Here is a 15,181-nt window from a genome sequence, read left to right on the forward strand (position 1 = left end):
AAGAAAAACGTAATTGTAAAGATTTTCCCTTCATTTTTTTTTTTAATCTAGTAAAATGAATAGGAGTTATGCTTTCTGAAGGGCTAACCAATTTTGAAAACCAGAAAAATATTTTTAAGCAGAAGGCTGCTAAAATGTACGTTTCTGAGAAGCCTTGTAACTTACAGCCGCTTGCTTTCTTTGGTCTATATTCATATAGATTGCCTATTCAAATTGGCTTTTTCTTATCTTTAAAAGCATCCAAAGACCAACCAACCAGACAGACCTTTTGAAAACTCAATTCCCTGTGTTCTCTGCCTCCAATTTTCTGAGATTCTCTGCTGTGACTGATGCTGGCACTGAGTCAGGCCGATGGGGGGTGGGGGGCGAGGGGGTACAGTTCGTTTATTCTCTCATGCTCCAAGCAGACCTCCGTTATGAGTGTTTTACCCAAGCTACATGTTGGTGGTCTTTGAAAAAATTGCTGTTTTGAGTGATGTGTTGGGGTGGGGAGGCCCACTGTGTAATTTCCGCCGTGTTTTCTGGGGCCGTATCCCAGGCCTCCTCACGGCTCATTGCGTCCTCCGCTGTGCGTGGCCCTCTCACTTGGTCCCCTTCCTGTGCCACAGGTGGTACTATGATGGCCTGAGCCGCGGGGAAGCAGAGGACATGCTGATGAGAGTTCCCCGGGACGGGGCCTTCCTGATCCGGAGGCGGGAAGGTACCGACTCCTACGCCATCACCTTCAGGTGAGTGGGCGGGCTGCAGCCTTCTGGGAAGGACAGGAGCGGAGAGCGAAGGGGGTGCTGCGGCTGGCGGTTTACCTCCGCGTCCGCTCCCAGAGGGTCAGCGGGGAGGACAGCAGTGATAGCAAAAGCGGCCTGTGCTCACAGGAGCACGCAGCGTGCTGGCACAGGTCTGTGTTCTTGAGAGTAGCACGTGTTACATTAACTCACTTCATCTTCCGGCAGTTGGAGGACTTGGGTCGTTATTTTTCACAGGAGGACGCTGAGGCACAGAGAGGTGAATAAGTAACTTGCAGAAACGTGCAGGCAGGAAGGGCGGTGGAGCTGGGATCTGAACCCAGACAGCCCTGGCAGGCCCAGATCGGTGACGGTGTAGACAGGATTTCCTCCCATCTGCACTCGCCACCCAGCGCTGCCGGTGGAAAGGCCTTAGGGACCAAGCGTCCATAGGACGGTGGTTCTCGGCTTGAATTCCACCCCAAGACGCCGGATTCCTCCAATTTCCACCAGTGACAGCGTTGGGAGGGTTTCAGACCCATTTCATACTGTCCCTCCATCTCCCCTACCACGGTGTATTCTCAGCGTAGGGCCTAACTAACATTCCAGACGCTGGGTTGCCATGAACACTTCCTCTGATTGAGTCTTTCGCTTACCCCATGAGGGGTAGGTCCCAGACTTCAAATAAGAAAATGGGAGGCCCAGAGAGGTTGAGCAACCTGTCTACAGCCACACAGGCTAGTCCTGGGCTGAGGCAGAATTTCAGACTTGGGCCCCTCCGTGTCCACAGCCTGCTGTTTTCGCTGTGAGGTCTGAAGCAAGAGGCTCGTGGCCCAAACTGGGCCTATGGATGTTTTTCTCAGCCTACACGGTTACGTGAAACACTGAGAAATTTCACTTGAAGATTTAGGTTCCTTCGTGTGAAAAGCGGGAGGCAGTGGTAGCTGTTGCCACGGAGCGATGCTGGTTACCAGCTAGCTGCACGGAGGGGCCCTGGTGTGGCCAGGCTGCTCCTGTTCCTTCCATTCCTGTTGCCCTGGCCCCTGTGCCGCGGTTGCCCTGCCAGGCTGCCCCCTGGGCATTTGGAGCTGCCTCCTTCTCCCCCGTCACTGATGACTTCTTGGGTGAGCGGATGGCGGTGGCAGTGGAGGTCATTATCGTGGCCATTTGCCGAGGATCCACCGCGTGCCAAGAATCTACCAGAGTCTGCTCCGGCCAGAGTGACTCTCCTATGCTTTGTGCCAACACAAAAAGTGGGGTTAATTGGCGACTAGTGGAGATGCTCGAGAGGCGAAGCTGGCTTCCAACAGGCCTGGGTCCGTGTCTCCCCTGCAGTTCTTGGGATGCTATCTCTTGGCTTCACGTTGGTTGCCAGGACGGCGTCCAGCAGAAAAGACGAGTCCTGTGATGTATAAAGTCCCCCTGGCCCCTGCTTGAGCTGGGTGTCATGGTTCTCTGATTGGGCACCTTCAAGCTGGCCCGGGGGGTGGGGGGCGGTTGGAGTCACTTCATTGGATGAAGGTGGGCTGGTGGTACCAGGGCGGTACCCTGAAAGCTGGAGTTTGGAACTTTTAGGGATTAGCACAGGTTCTGTGAGCACCTACTATGTGCCAGGCTGTGTGCGGGGCTGCAAGAATACAGAAGTGATAAAAACCGCGTGGTCCTTGCTCTCATGAGCCCAGCGGTCTGCGGCGAATGAGCGACCTCCTGTCGGTCACAAGCGTTTCTTTCTTTTGAGCGATTCCCTCTTATTTAGCATTGCCTTGCCACTAGCGGTGGTCAGTGCGTGCTGGCTGAGTGAGCCGGTGATGAGGGCTTTGTGTCTCAAAGAGGAGAGGAAGGGAAGGCGGTTTCCATCATGCTGGAATGGTGAACGTCCCTGGTCTCCACCCACCGCGTGCCTGTGGGGGACGCTCCGTCACCGCAGTAGTCAAAAATGACCTCCCCCCACCGCCCAGACTCTTCGAAACTCACTCTGGTCAGGCTGTGGGGTGGGTGTCACTGTCCCTCACTGGCAAGTGTCGCCTGCAGCAGGAGAATCGGGCACAGAAACGCATTGCTGTCGTACTGTGTGGTGAGTGCCACAGACGGTGGTCAGGCAGGTGGCCCAGGGCAAGCAGGAGCTCTTGGGGGACCAAAGGGGGATGTGCTCCATGCAGAGGGAGAACAGAGGGCTGGAGCAAATTTCCTTCCCTCTCCCCTCTGCCCAATATCTGCAGAATGCCTCTCCTGGGTCTGGTGCTGGTCTGAGCTCTGAGAACCCAGGCTGAACTTGGGGCTAGATCTCTACAGGAGAGGACGCGCGTCCTCACAGAGAGATGCGCTCTAGGTGTGATCGGGGCAGGTGTACCTCTGTGGGACATGGGAGCAGGGGCTTCTTGGCGGAGCTAAGACTTCAGGCCACGGTGACCCCTGGTTTGTAGCAACCAGGTGACTGGAAAGTGCCGTTCACACTCAGCCCTGTTCCTGTCTCCCTTTTTGATTCTTCTCTTGCTGGAGAAGCTCATTTTGACTTGACTTTGGTTATATTTTCCTAACCGTTCACTCATTGAGTACCCTCGGAGTGCTGGGCACATTGCAAAGGGCTCACCCTGGGTTATCTGTCAGACACGGTCCTGACACGTGCCGTGACACAGGAACTGTGGGTCCCCAGCACCGCGGAGGACGAAACTGAGGTTCAGACAGGTTACCTGAGGAAGGAACCAGAACCTGACCCATACTCTTCATCTCAGCATCCTGGAGCCTTCCTGCCCCAGGGGGCTTTTGTAAAAAGTTAAAAAAAAATTTGTTCTTAACGCTTATTTTTGAGAAAGATCACAAGCAGGGGAGGGGCAGAGCAAGAGAGGGACACAGAATCTGAGGCAGGCTCCAGGCTCTGAGCTGTCAGCCTAAAGCCCAACATGGGGCTCGAACCCACGCACCGTGAGATCATGACCTGAGCCAAAGTCAGACACTTAATTGACTGACCCTCCCAGGCAACCCCAAAAGTTTAAAATTTTTTATTAAATAAATATATTCTTATTTATTTATTTATTTATTTATTTATTTATTTATTTATGTTTTCATTTTATTTTTGAGATAGAAAACGAACAAGTGGGGGAGGGGCAGAGAGAGAGGGAGACAGAATCGGAAGCAGGCTCTGAGCTGTCAGCACAGAGCCTGTTGCAGGGCTCGAACTCACGCACTGTGAGATCATGACGTGAACTGAAGTCAGATGCTCAACCAACTGAGCCACCCAGGCGCTGCTATATAAATACATTCTCTAAAAAAAATTAAGGGGTGTCTGGGTGGCTCAGTTGGTTGAGTGTCTGACTTCAGCTCAGGTCATGCTCATGCAGTTCACAAGTTCAAGCCCCACATCGGGCCCTATGCTGACAGCTCAGAGCCTGAAGCCTGCTTCAGATTCTGTGTCCCTCTCTCGCTCTGCCCCTCCCCTACTTGCACTCTTTCTCAAAAATAAATATTAAAAAAAATAATAAAAAATTAAGATATTGCAGTGAAGGCTAAACCCCCTGTGGTCCTTCTCATCTGGGTCCTTGTCCTGTAAGAAAACACACTTTCTTAACTGTTATCATGTGTGGACTTCAAAAAAAAATTTCCTCCATGAACACGTACCTATGGAAAATACATCGTATTCCCTTCCATTTTTAAAAAATACAGATAGGATCATAGTATAGCTTCATCTTGCAACTTTTTAATAAAATACTCCTGCAACTATTCTGCCACTGAGGCAGAAGTCTTAGAGCATTTTTTTTTTTTACAAGACTTACTGAATTAGTGGCTTCACAGGATGTGTTTTTTTAAAACAATGAAAACATAAGGTGCAAAATCTTAAAAGATAAGTAGCTCGCCCATAGTAGTTATGCCTTTAGAACGTTTTGACAAGATGCTTTGGGCTGTAAAGTTGAGATCAGAACTTATTTTCCTAAAGGCTTCTGTTCTTGCTGATAAAAGCTGGTAAGACCGAAGATTGTTGTCCATTTTGGATTTTTCTGACCTCATGTTTCAACTGGGTGAGGCGATAAAAGGCTTGTTTTCCTTTTGGGGAAAAACAAAACAAAACAAAACACCTCATCGTTCCAGTAGTTGGAGCACTGAAGATAAGGTTGAAGGATTTGGGCCTCAAATCCCAGAGTTCTAGAGTAGAGATCAGCAAACATTTCCTGTAAAGGACGAGAGGATTTGAGGCCCTGTGAGCCGCGTGGTCGCTACCCCAGCTGCTGTCAGCTCGGCCACTGTAGAGTGAAAACAGCCCCGGGCCGTATGTAAACGGATGAAGGGGGGGGGGGGGGGGGGGCCGTGTTTCAATAAAACTTTATTTACAAAAGTGAGGGCAGCAGTGGGGCAGGTGGGTGTGGTATGTGGGCCAGATTGGGCCTTGGGGCCATTGTTTGCTAACCCTGCTCTAGACACCAGGACCTTCCCAAAGTCAAGTCCTGTAATTGGGGAGGAGGGGGCAGACGAGAGGAACTAGCAGTATCTCTTGTGAGGCACAGGTTCTTCTTGTGTTTCTCTGTTGAAAAGATCCGTGTGCTTCACAGGACTGCCGCACCCCGTTTATTTCTCTGGTTCCCTGAGGATGGACACGCAGGTTGTTGCTGGTTAGCAGGGCCGCGTAACAATTGTCCGGTGTTGCGGATTTCGGCGCCTCAGCTCCCTGCCGTCTTCCCTCTCCAGGGCCAGGGGCAAAGTAAAGCATTGCCGCATCCATCGGGACGGCCGGCACTTTGTGCTGGGGACCTCTGCCTACTTCGAGAGCCTCGTCGAGCTGGTCAGTTACTACGAGAAGCACGCGCTCTACCGGAAGATGCGGCTGCGCTATCCCGTGACGCCTGAGCTGCTGGAGCGCTACAATATGGTAGGCGCCCACCTCCCCCGTGATGTGGCGCCGTGTCTATTCAGCAGACCCTTGTCGAGCGCTTCTCACGTGTCCAGGAACCACCCTAGGTCCTGGGGACAGAGACCCTGCCCTCATGCTGCGTACGGTCTAGTGGGGCGGGAACCAGATAATAAGGGAGACGAAGAAGACACATCACGTATCAGGTGGCCACCGGTGCTGTAGAGAAAAACTGGGCAGGTGGAGAAGTGGATACAGAGTGACGGGGAAGGCGCTGCGGTGCGAAGAGGGTGCTCTGGAAAGAGGTCATTGAGAAGGAGTCATTTGAGCAGATGCCACAGTTGGTGAAGGAGTGAGCCGTGCCGCTATGGGAAGGACCTGTGCGAGTGCAAAGGTCCTGAGGTGAGGGCGTGACTGGAGGCACAGAGAAGCAGCCAGTGTGGCCGGAATTGAGTGAGCCAGAGTGGGACGAGAATTAAGGAAGGATGGGGCTTATGGGGGACTGCATGGTGCGGGGCTGGGTTGGCGCCTGTGAGACACCGGCTTTTGTTCTGAGTGGAGAACGGACCTGATCAGAAGACCATGTCTCTGTTCTTGTCACTTGGATTCAGTAATGTATTGAGGAGAGATTTAGGATACAGCCACCACGAGCCAGGACTGGTCCAAGCTACTGGGAGTGTGGGGAACAAAAGTCTGCCTCGGGAGATTTAGGTTCAGGACAGGCCTGCAGTCACGTGCAGAAAATGTCCCCGGCAGCGTGGATTGCAGTGAGGCAGATACAGTGAGGTTGGGTGCTGCTTTGGGTTGAGCCGGAGAGCTCAGAAAAGGTCTCCTTGAGAAGCTTAAAACACGAGCCCAAACCTGACAGGGAGTGATTGGGCCATGGGGAGCTACGGAGGAAGTCAGTTCCAGGTCGAGGGAGCAGCCACGGCACAAGCCCTGCGGTGACCCTGAGGGACAGTGACCGACATCAGAGGGCAGGCAGGGTCTCCAGGGTGTGCTGGTGAATGTGACCTGTCGGGGTTCATGGCATTTGCCAGTTCCCATCATCTAAATGGTTCCACGGGGGCCGGTCTGCAGCTGCCGACTCGGAACGTGGGTCAGGGAGACGTGGACGCCGGGCTCTTGTGGGCCGTGAGGTAGTGGCAGCACGCCTCCGGGTCCCAGGGTTTGTGTTTTCACAAAGGAGTGTAGGGCCTGGCACACGGTAGGCCGGCCTAGGGCCCTCTCTCATGCGGGGGGCAAGTTTCCGAGTTCGGGCTTCTCACCATCTCTGCCAGGAGGCAGGAGTTAACTGTGAGGTTTCAACCCTTGTGCCAGAGAGCTGCCTGGAACCCGTGTTCTGTGTCGGGCTGCCCCAGGACCTTGGATGCTTCCATTTGTTCCGCTCTGTTCTTTTCCAGGAACGAGATATCAACTCCCTCTATGACGTCAGCAGGATGTATGTGGATCCCAGTGAAATCAACCCGTCCATGGTATGGAGCCAGCCTTGTAATTCACACCATTACCGGGTCCCTGGCATGGCATGGGGTCCCCTCCCAGCTACAACAGGGCAAGGGAACATTTGGGCAAACTTCGCTTCCCCTCCCCACCCCCTTTTTTTTTGAGAAGAAATGATGATTGACAATGTGAAATCTAGTTTCCGGGAAGAGGTTAATAGAATTCTACCCAAACGCAACCGCGCCTTGCTAAAATTCTGAGGTTTGATGAACCACCTTTGGGCCAAACAGCTTCTAATTAAAAATCTTTCAAATGTTGCTTGCTCACTGACTGAGCCCGTGGTGTTTATGAATTCCGTTTGGTTCACCGACCCCTTTGCAGCGTGCACGTTATCTCCTGTTCCCACCCTGGCTGCTGTGTGATTTCACTCGGTGTGGGGGGGGGGGGGCGGGTTTTTACTCTTGGCCCCCAGCCCCTCCTCGTTCTGGTTCCATCTCACATAGAGTTTGAGCCGCAGAGGAAGAATGATGGCGAATTTTCTTTCGGGGCAGGGTTGGATATGGCACGCAGTTCATGTCTTGCTAAGGAAAGGGCCCTAAGGATGGGCTCTGTAGAAATCCAGAGACGAACTTCTTTTCTTTCTTTTTTTTTTTTTAATTTATAATCCTTGGCCAATGCAAATCCTTTTCAGCAAGAAATGAAGGCTTGGAAGGATGTGGACACATGGGCTGTGTGTGAAATTATTAGAGGACTTTTATCGGGAAGAAGGCTTTGGTAATAAGAATGACATGACCTTGTGTCAGCCAGGTGTCAGGGGATGGTGGGGACTGTGGTAAACTGAGGAACTCACACCCCATCTCGAAGGCAGCTGTGCCCGTTGGCGCTTGATGGCTGCCTTTCCAGAGAGCAGGCCAGCTTTTCTGATTTCTCAAGGCACACCAATCATCCAGGTGCTTGATGTGAATTTGCCCCATTTTTAAATTTTAACCCAAGTTGCAGAGAAAATCATCCTATAAGTGAGGCAAGTAAAACACGACTGTGGCTGCACTTGATCGCCGACTGCCAGACTATGGCGAGCGCCTCAAAAGAAAATTACCGCTGTTATTATGATGGAAAACGGTTGAACAATTAAAAAAAAAAAACCCACTCTGAAGATGAGGAAAATAATTAGCCCTGGTCTCACCCTCCTAACCCGGTCGCTGTCTGCATTCCTGGGTCTCTGCCCGCATGGAGATGTATTTTACAATCCCCACCACCCACACTTGCCATTTCTATTCTGCTCTGTTCACTTGCTGCTTGTCCTGTGTGGATTTCTCCTTTGCTGATTTGCCTCGTGACTATTCTGGCTCAAACTGGTAGGCCAGGTAATTGAGGTAAAATACATGGCTTGCGGTTTTGACTTAAAAAAAAAAAAAAGAATGGGTTTTTAATGCTGCAGAATGTTCTGGGTGGCTGTGCCGGTTTAGCTATGTCCCCGTCAGTGGCCGTGTACATCATCTCTAGTCTTTGTCCTTCTAGTTAACACTAAAAGGAACGTCACCGGTGAGGCTTTGGGCATCTCTTTGCATCGTTTCCTTGGGAGGAGTTCTTGGAACTGGAAAGACTATATCAGTCGTAATAGGGGACACGTCTGGCTGGATGGCCACATATCAAGCCTTGTTCTAAGCACTTGACAGCCCATTAATCCCATGCATCGGGTACGGTTTCTGTGCCCTCGGCATAGCTAGCAAGGTACAGAGCTGGAACGTGGCCCCAGGCGGTCTGGCTCGGGGGCATTTGCTCTTAGTCATTTTGTTGTGCCGTCTGCCAACCTGGTCACCTGATGGACAGCTTATTTCTCTCGTTCGTGGGGGGCCTGCCATGAGACCTCCTCCTGCCCTCTGTCAGTCTGGAGACTGGCTCCTCGTGGAAGCCACTCTATGGCACCTCCCTTTGCCACTGGCTGCACCTTACAGCCTTAGAGCCTGGCAGTGGCCTGGGAGGTTGATGGGGGAAAATGTGTCCTTACGTCCGCCTAGAACCCACGTTGCTTCTTACAGAAGACCAGCATGAACTATGGTCATAGCTGATTTATTTCTGAGCTCAGCCACTTAGCCGCTGGTTGACCTTGGGGGGGCCGGTCCTCATCCACACTCCCTGGTGACTTTGGGAGCTCCTTGGCAATGCATTACTAGCTCTTTGCCAGCAGATGGTGCTGTAACCTTGGACTGAAGCTCCCTGTTCCCTAAAGAGCAGAATCAACGCAGACCCCTCTCTCTGCTTGTGTCGCCCAGCCTGACCTTCTCCTCCTTGTTTTCCCTCAAAGCCTCAGAGGACCGTCAAAGCTCTGTATGACTACAAAGCCAAGCGAAACGATGAGCTGAGCTTCTGCCGTGGGGCCCTCATTCACAACGTCTCCAAGGAGCCCTGGGGCTGGTAAGACTGAGGGGGGCTGGGCTGCTTGCTGGATGAACTTGATTTGTCCCTTCTTGCCAGTGAGACTCGGGTCCCGGCTGAGCTCTGACGCCCTTTCTCTGCTGTTCCGGGCTGGCTTTGACTCTTGTACCCTCCCTGGGAAGGTGGTTTGATACATGCTGTATTCAGAAAAGCAGATAAACCACCATATTTCACATCATATTAAATATTATTTTAGTTATAACAGCAGCGGCCACTTACCGAGCCCTTCCTCTGTGTCACCTGCTTTCATACATGGTCTCACCAGATTCTCATTACAACCCTCGGAGTTGACTGTGGGTCTCCCCACTTTACAGAGATGGCAAATGAGGCTTTCCAAGGTTGTACAGCTCTTAAATAGCGCAGGTCCTTCCCACGACACGAGCCTGTGTATTCTTCTGAGTTCAGATTCTTCCGCTGATGCTTAGTCCTGTGCAGCGGCCCTACCCCCGACTGAAGCAGGGACGTTTTTAGGTCACAGATACCTGGGTATGCTGGGGCTCAATGACCTTTTCTCTCTTTTCACCTGGGGCAAAAATGGAAAAAAGTTGTGCTGCCCATCCATGAGTCCCTGGACCGGTGTTTTTGCAGGACTATTTTTCCCTTTAAGCGGTAAGAACTTGTCTGTAACCACGAGCACCCCCAGGGACTCAATTCACAAGCGCAGCATCCTTTTGTCCCGCAAGATAGCTGGACCTGACGGAGAAATCTGAACAGCAGCTTGATAGGAGTGCCTCTTTATGTCAGGAACCATCGTAAGCGCTTCATCTGAAATAACTCCTGTAAACCCACACAGTGGCCCTGAGAGGTTCTGGTGTTACCCCTGCATCGTACACGTGAGGAAACTGTGAGGCACAGATAAATACAGTAACTTGTCCAGGGCCGCACAGCAGGCTGAGATCTGAAGCCAGGCCTTCTGACTCCAGAGCCCCTACTCCTGACTTGACTCAGGTACTAAGTTCAGGGGTTTTCAAAGTTGTTTTCGTGTTGTTGTTTTGTTTTGCTTTTTGAGAATGCCCTCCTTTTAATTTTTTTTATTTTTGAGAGAGAGAGGGAGACACAGAATCTGAAACAGGCTCCAGGCTCTGAGCTGTCAGAACAGAACCCGCCTGACACGGGGCTCAAATTCACAAACGGCATGCTCATGACCTGAGCCAAAGTCTGATGCTTAACCGACTGAGCCACCCAGGAGCCTCGAGATGCCCTCTTTCTAATCCAAATCTTCCCTGGATCCCCAGCGTCAAAAAAAGGTTAACAACAGAGTGATCTGCTGAAGCTGGGGTTGGGGCTCAGCTCTCCCGTGTGGCCTCCCAACGGAGACCTGGAGCTCCTCTGTGAGGCTCCCAGCCGTGTTGTGTACCCGCCTCTCCCTGAGGGGCACAGCCAGAACCCGGGTCTCCCCTGGGTCCACGATGCCCCTTTCTGCACCCTGCCTCTGTTGAGGTCCCCGTTGCATTGCCTCTGTTGAGGTCCCCGTTCCATTTGTGTGGGTGACTTGGACCAAGTAGCAGGTAGACCCCAGGTGACCTCTTTAAATCACACACTTTTCCACGCATGGCACAGCCCTCCTGCCTTTGCACACGTCCGAGGTGGGGTGCTTATCATTTCCAGGGCTCCTGAGGTGAACTGAGGTGCTGGTGTAAGTGGCATTGGCGAGGGGCCGTGGGTCAACTTTGTCTGGTGGCAATGGCACCACCTAGTGGGGTGTTGTCACTGTGCCACTCTCCCGTGCATCCTCCCAGCCTAGTTCCAAAATGGTGGGGGTTTTGTCCAAACTGGGATGCCTTTGAGAATGAAGGGAATGGGATTGTTAATAATGACCCCTGGGGGCGCCTGGCTGGCTCAGCTGATTAAGCATCCCACTCTTGATTTCAGCTCAGGTCATGATCTCACGGTTTGCAAAATCGAGCCCCGTGTTGGGCTCTGTGCTGGAAGTGTGGAGCCTGCTTGGGATGGTCTCTCTCTTAAAATAAATAAATAATTTTTTAGAAAGTTTTTTTTTTTTTTTTAAATAATTGTACCTCGACCACAGGTATGGCCTGCCTAGTTTGGGGCAAACAGTATTTACAGTCACCCTGAATACAGCCAGTGTTTGCCTGAAACGGGTCTGGAGAAATGGAGGTGAGGTGGGTGTGTGGCAAACCTGTATTTCCGCCAGGCCATGGGACGATCGGTCCTCCCTCTGCTTGGATTCAGGTCCACATTTACTAAGATGGAGAAAGGTCTCACATAGTGGGGAAGACAGAGACAGAAGTTATATGAAAGGTGCACACTGCCTCCACAGCTGTGGGGACAGATGCCACGGAGCACAGAGGCAGAACACTCAGCCTAGGCGGCAGTCAGGGAAGGCTCCCTGGAAGAGGCGTTCCTGAGCTGAGTCTTAAACGGTTAGTAGGCACAAGCTGGATACGAAGGGCGTGGACTGAGGCATGGAAGCTAGGCGGCATGGCAGGGACAGAAGGGTGGAGGTGACAGGCGGTCTGGGATGAGGGTCAAGTTTGAGTCACAGACAGGAGTCAAGGTCCGAGAGTGCCTGCGGTCAGGTGAAAGAGTCTGGGCTTGATTCGGAAGACTTTGGCAGCTGTGGGTGTGGTGAGGTCAGAGATGGGTTCTGGAAAGAGCCTCCTGGCTGCAGAGTGTGCCTACAGGAGGACACTTGGAGGGAGTAGCCCTGCGTGCCTGGGCACTGCTTCGGGGGAGAATCTTGGAGGTGACCACAGTTTGGTGGAGTTGAGACGCATACAGAGATCGGTTATGTTCCTTGTTATCAGTGCCGTCAGAGGAGGCAAGAAGGTTGGGGGGGGGCGGTATTTTAGCTGAGTAACAAGAGCGTTATTTGAGCACTTACTGTATACTGGATGCTGTTAAAACTGCTCAGCATGTGCTTAGCCCTGTGGTTCCAATAAAATCCTCTGAGGGGAGGGGGCAGTGGGTGGCTCAGTGGGTTAAGCGCCCGGCTTCGGCTCAGGTCACCATCTCAAGGTTTGTGAGTTGGAGCCCCACGTCGGGCTCTGTGCTGACAGCTCGGAGCCTGGAGCTGCTTCGGGTTCTGTGTCTCCCCCTCCCCTCTCTCTCTCTCAAAAATAAATAAACCTTTAAAAAACATATATGAGGGGCACCTGTGTGGCTCAGTTGGTTGAGTGCCCGACTTCGGCTCAGGTCACGATCTCGCTGTCCGTGAGTTCGAGCCCCGCGTCGGGCTCTGTGCTGACAGCTCAGAGCCTGGAGCCTGCTTCGGATTCTGTGTCTCCCTCCCTCTCTGCCCCTCCCCTGCTCATGTTCTCTCTCTCTGTCTCTCAAAAATAAACATAAAAAAAATGCTCTGAGGGAGGCCTTGGATTATCCCCATTTTACAGATGGAGAGTCTGGGGCACAGAGCACCTATGTAGTTGGCAGTGGAGCCGGAATGTGATGCCAGCCTGTAGGGCTCCAGAACCTTCCTTACCCCGTCCTTATCCCTAAGTTCACAGCCCTCCCTGAAGTGGGGTTGGGAACGCTCTAGACTTGAGCTTTTGTCCCAGATGGCCTCTGACGTCCACGTAAAGCACTGAAACTTCTGGTGTCTTTGACCAAACGTTAGAATTCTGTTGTAGGGAGGGCGCTGACCCTGTGCTCACTCACTGCTGATTTAAAAAAAGCCGATGACCCCTTTGAAATGCTGTGTTGTCACAGATAATGACCACGGCCTCTGGTCGCTTGGCCACCTGCTGCCTCTCCCCAGCCGGCAGCTGGGATCTGACCACCAGTGATTAACTCTGCCCCACGAAGGCCCTCTGATGCCCTCTGTTTTTCCCCAGGTGGAAAGGAGACTATGGGACCAGGATCCAGCAATACTTTCCATCCAACTACGTTGAGGACATTTCAACGGTCGATGTGGAAGAACTGGAAAAGCAGGTGAGTCTAGACTGTCACACAGGGACCCCTGCGGACCCGGCTTCTCAGCAATCCGGGGAGCCGTCTCCGTGGGTTCCCGTCACACATGCTGCTGTGTGGTCCCTGTGGAGCACCGGAACAGGGACGACGGGGTGACAGGGAAGTCGGGACTGTCCCCTGAGTTGTTGGGGGTGAAAGTCACTGTGACAAGCCTGTCATGTTTTAATCAGGTTGTGCCGGGCTGGAAGGCTTTGCATATGCAGGACAGGTCCCTCCGGAGTGAAAATGGCCAAACAGGGAATTTGTCCTTTGCTTAAAGCAGCTTGCAAATGAAACACATTTAGTTTGGCCGCCAGACATTCGGGACGTGCTTGGTGTGAGTAAGCAGGTGGGCTTGAGTGGCAGTGAATTGAGGCCCTCGTGGTGACATTGCCAACCTGGTGTCTGTCCCCCAGCCTCCTCTTGCCCCGAAGGCCTAAAGAACATCCGCCGTCAGGTGACAACACTGGGCCGAGGACGGACTTGTCGTAATGAGCACCTTAAGGCCTTTCCAAGCCCAAGGAACTTCCTCAGGGAGTTGGGGCAATCTGGGAGGGCTGCACAGAGTAATGTGCGTTTGAGTGTTAGAGGTCCAGTTGGAGATCAGGAGCAGGACCGGCAGAAGGGAAACCGGGCAGGAGGCACAGCCTCACGGAAGGTGTGGTGGTGGGAACGTGGCTGTGTCCGGCACGCCAGGCCTGTGGCAGGGACGTGACCCCTCACCGCGTCTGTCCCGTGTGGCCCTTACCCCCCAGTCGGCCTTGGCCTGGTGGGGTGGGGGCGGGCCCTACAAGCAGGGGGCAGATGCAGGTCTGCTAGCTGTCCTGAGACCCAGACGTTCTCTGTCGCACGTGGACCCCGGGATCCAGGGAACGTGTGGTGGGAGGGGGAGCTGGAAGGCTGGCCGGGGCCTGGACGGCCCTTCAGACAGATCTCAGAGTGCGGCCATTGCTCCCCGAGGACCTGAGAAGCCACAGAAGGCTCTCGAGCTGGGCTCCGGGAGGCTGGACGGTCCCCTTTCACAGCCACGTCTGAACGGGCGTCTAGGACGTTGTCTTGGAACCAGACCCAGCGCGATGCTTCCAGACCCGTTCCGGAATTCAGACGGCTTGTTTTTACAGATTGGAAAATGAACTGGCGGACCTGCTGGCACCCGCTCACGGCTGGGTCCCCGTCAGCAGCATGCTTCATTATTTAGCGCTCTCCCCACGGGTGGATCCTGTAATGAAAATGCATTTTAAACAGTTCTGCAGGCGGTGTCTCTGCTAAACGGTGCGCTTTGGAAACTGGTTGTCTTTTTATTATTCCCGTTAAGACTAACTTGAGTTATGTCTTGTTTCCTCACAGATTATTGAAGACAATCCCTTAGGGTCTCTTTGCAGGGGAATACTGGATCTCAACACCTATAACGTCGGTATGTGCACACACGGTCTTAGCGTGGATCGCCACCCCAGTCCCCCACGGCCCCGCCTCGGAAGAGCCCCAGGCGGGGAGGCGGCTGCAGTCCATCCAGCCGTTAGCTGGGCACAGGACACGGAGTCCGTGTTCCTACTCCCAGAGGAGGAGCCCACGCCCGTCACTGACCGTGGGACCCGGCTGAGGTCCTGCGGCCAGCTAAGAGATGAGGCGGGGCAGGGCCCTCACCTACACTGCCGTTAGGCCATCTGCCTTAAGTTTGCAGAGCACAGGGGGACGGCCCCGGGTTTATCCGGAGGGAGCTTGGAGCCGGGTCTGCTTTGAGCCTCAGCTCTGCCATCACCAGCTCTGTGCCCCTCCATGCATTACTTCCCCATCAATGCCTCTCTGTCCTCTCCTGCCACATACATAGAAGAGTGAT

General features: G+C 53.0%; 1 protein-coding gene across 1 annotated transcript in view; it reads left to right on the plus strand.

The window, feature by feature from the left end:
* PLCG2 (phospholipase C gamma 2) overlaps window positions 1–15,181 on the plus strand; it is a 156,943-nt gene that overhangs the window by 103,372 nt on the left and 38,390 nt on the right. The window contains 6 exon segments of the mRNA XM_019413075.2: window positions 609–728; window positions 5,400–5,580; window positions 6,963–7,034; window positions 9,305–9,414; window positions 13,230–13,326; window positions 14,692–14,758. Coding sequence (XP_019268620.1) covers window positions 609–728; window positions 5,400–5,580; window positions 6,963–7,034; window positions 9,305–9,414; window positions 13,230–13,326; window positions 14,692–14,758 — 647 coding nt within the window.

This window comes from Panthera pardus, unplaced genomic scaffold (assembly GCF_024362965.1).
Source record: "Panthera pardus isolate Hobbes unplaced genomic scaffold, ASM2436296v1 HiC_scaffold_19, whole genome shotgun sequence".
NCBI lineage: Eukaryota > Metazoa > Chordata > Mammalia > Carnivora > Felidae > Panthera > Panthera pardus.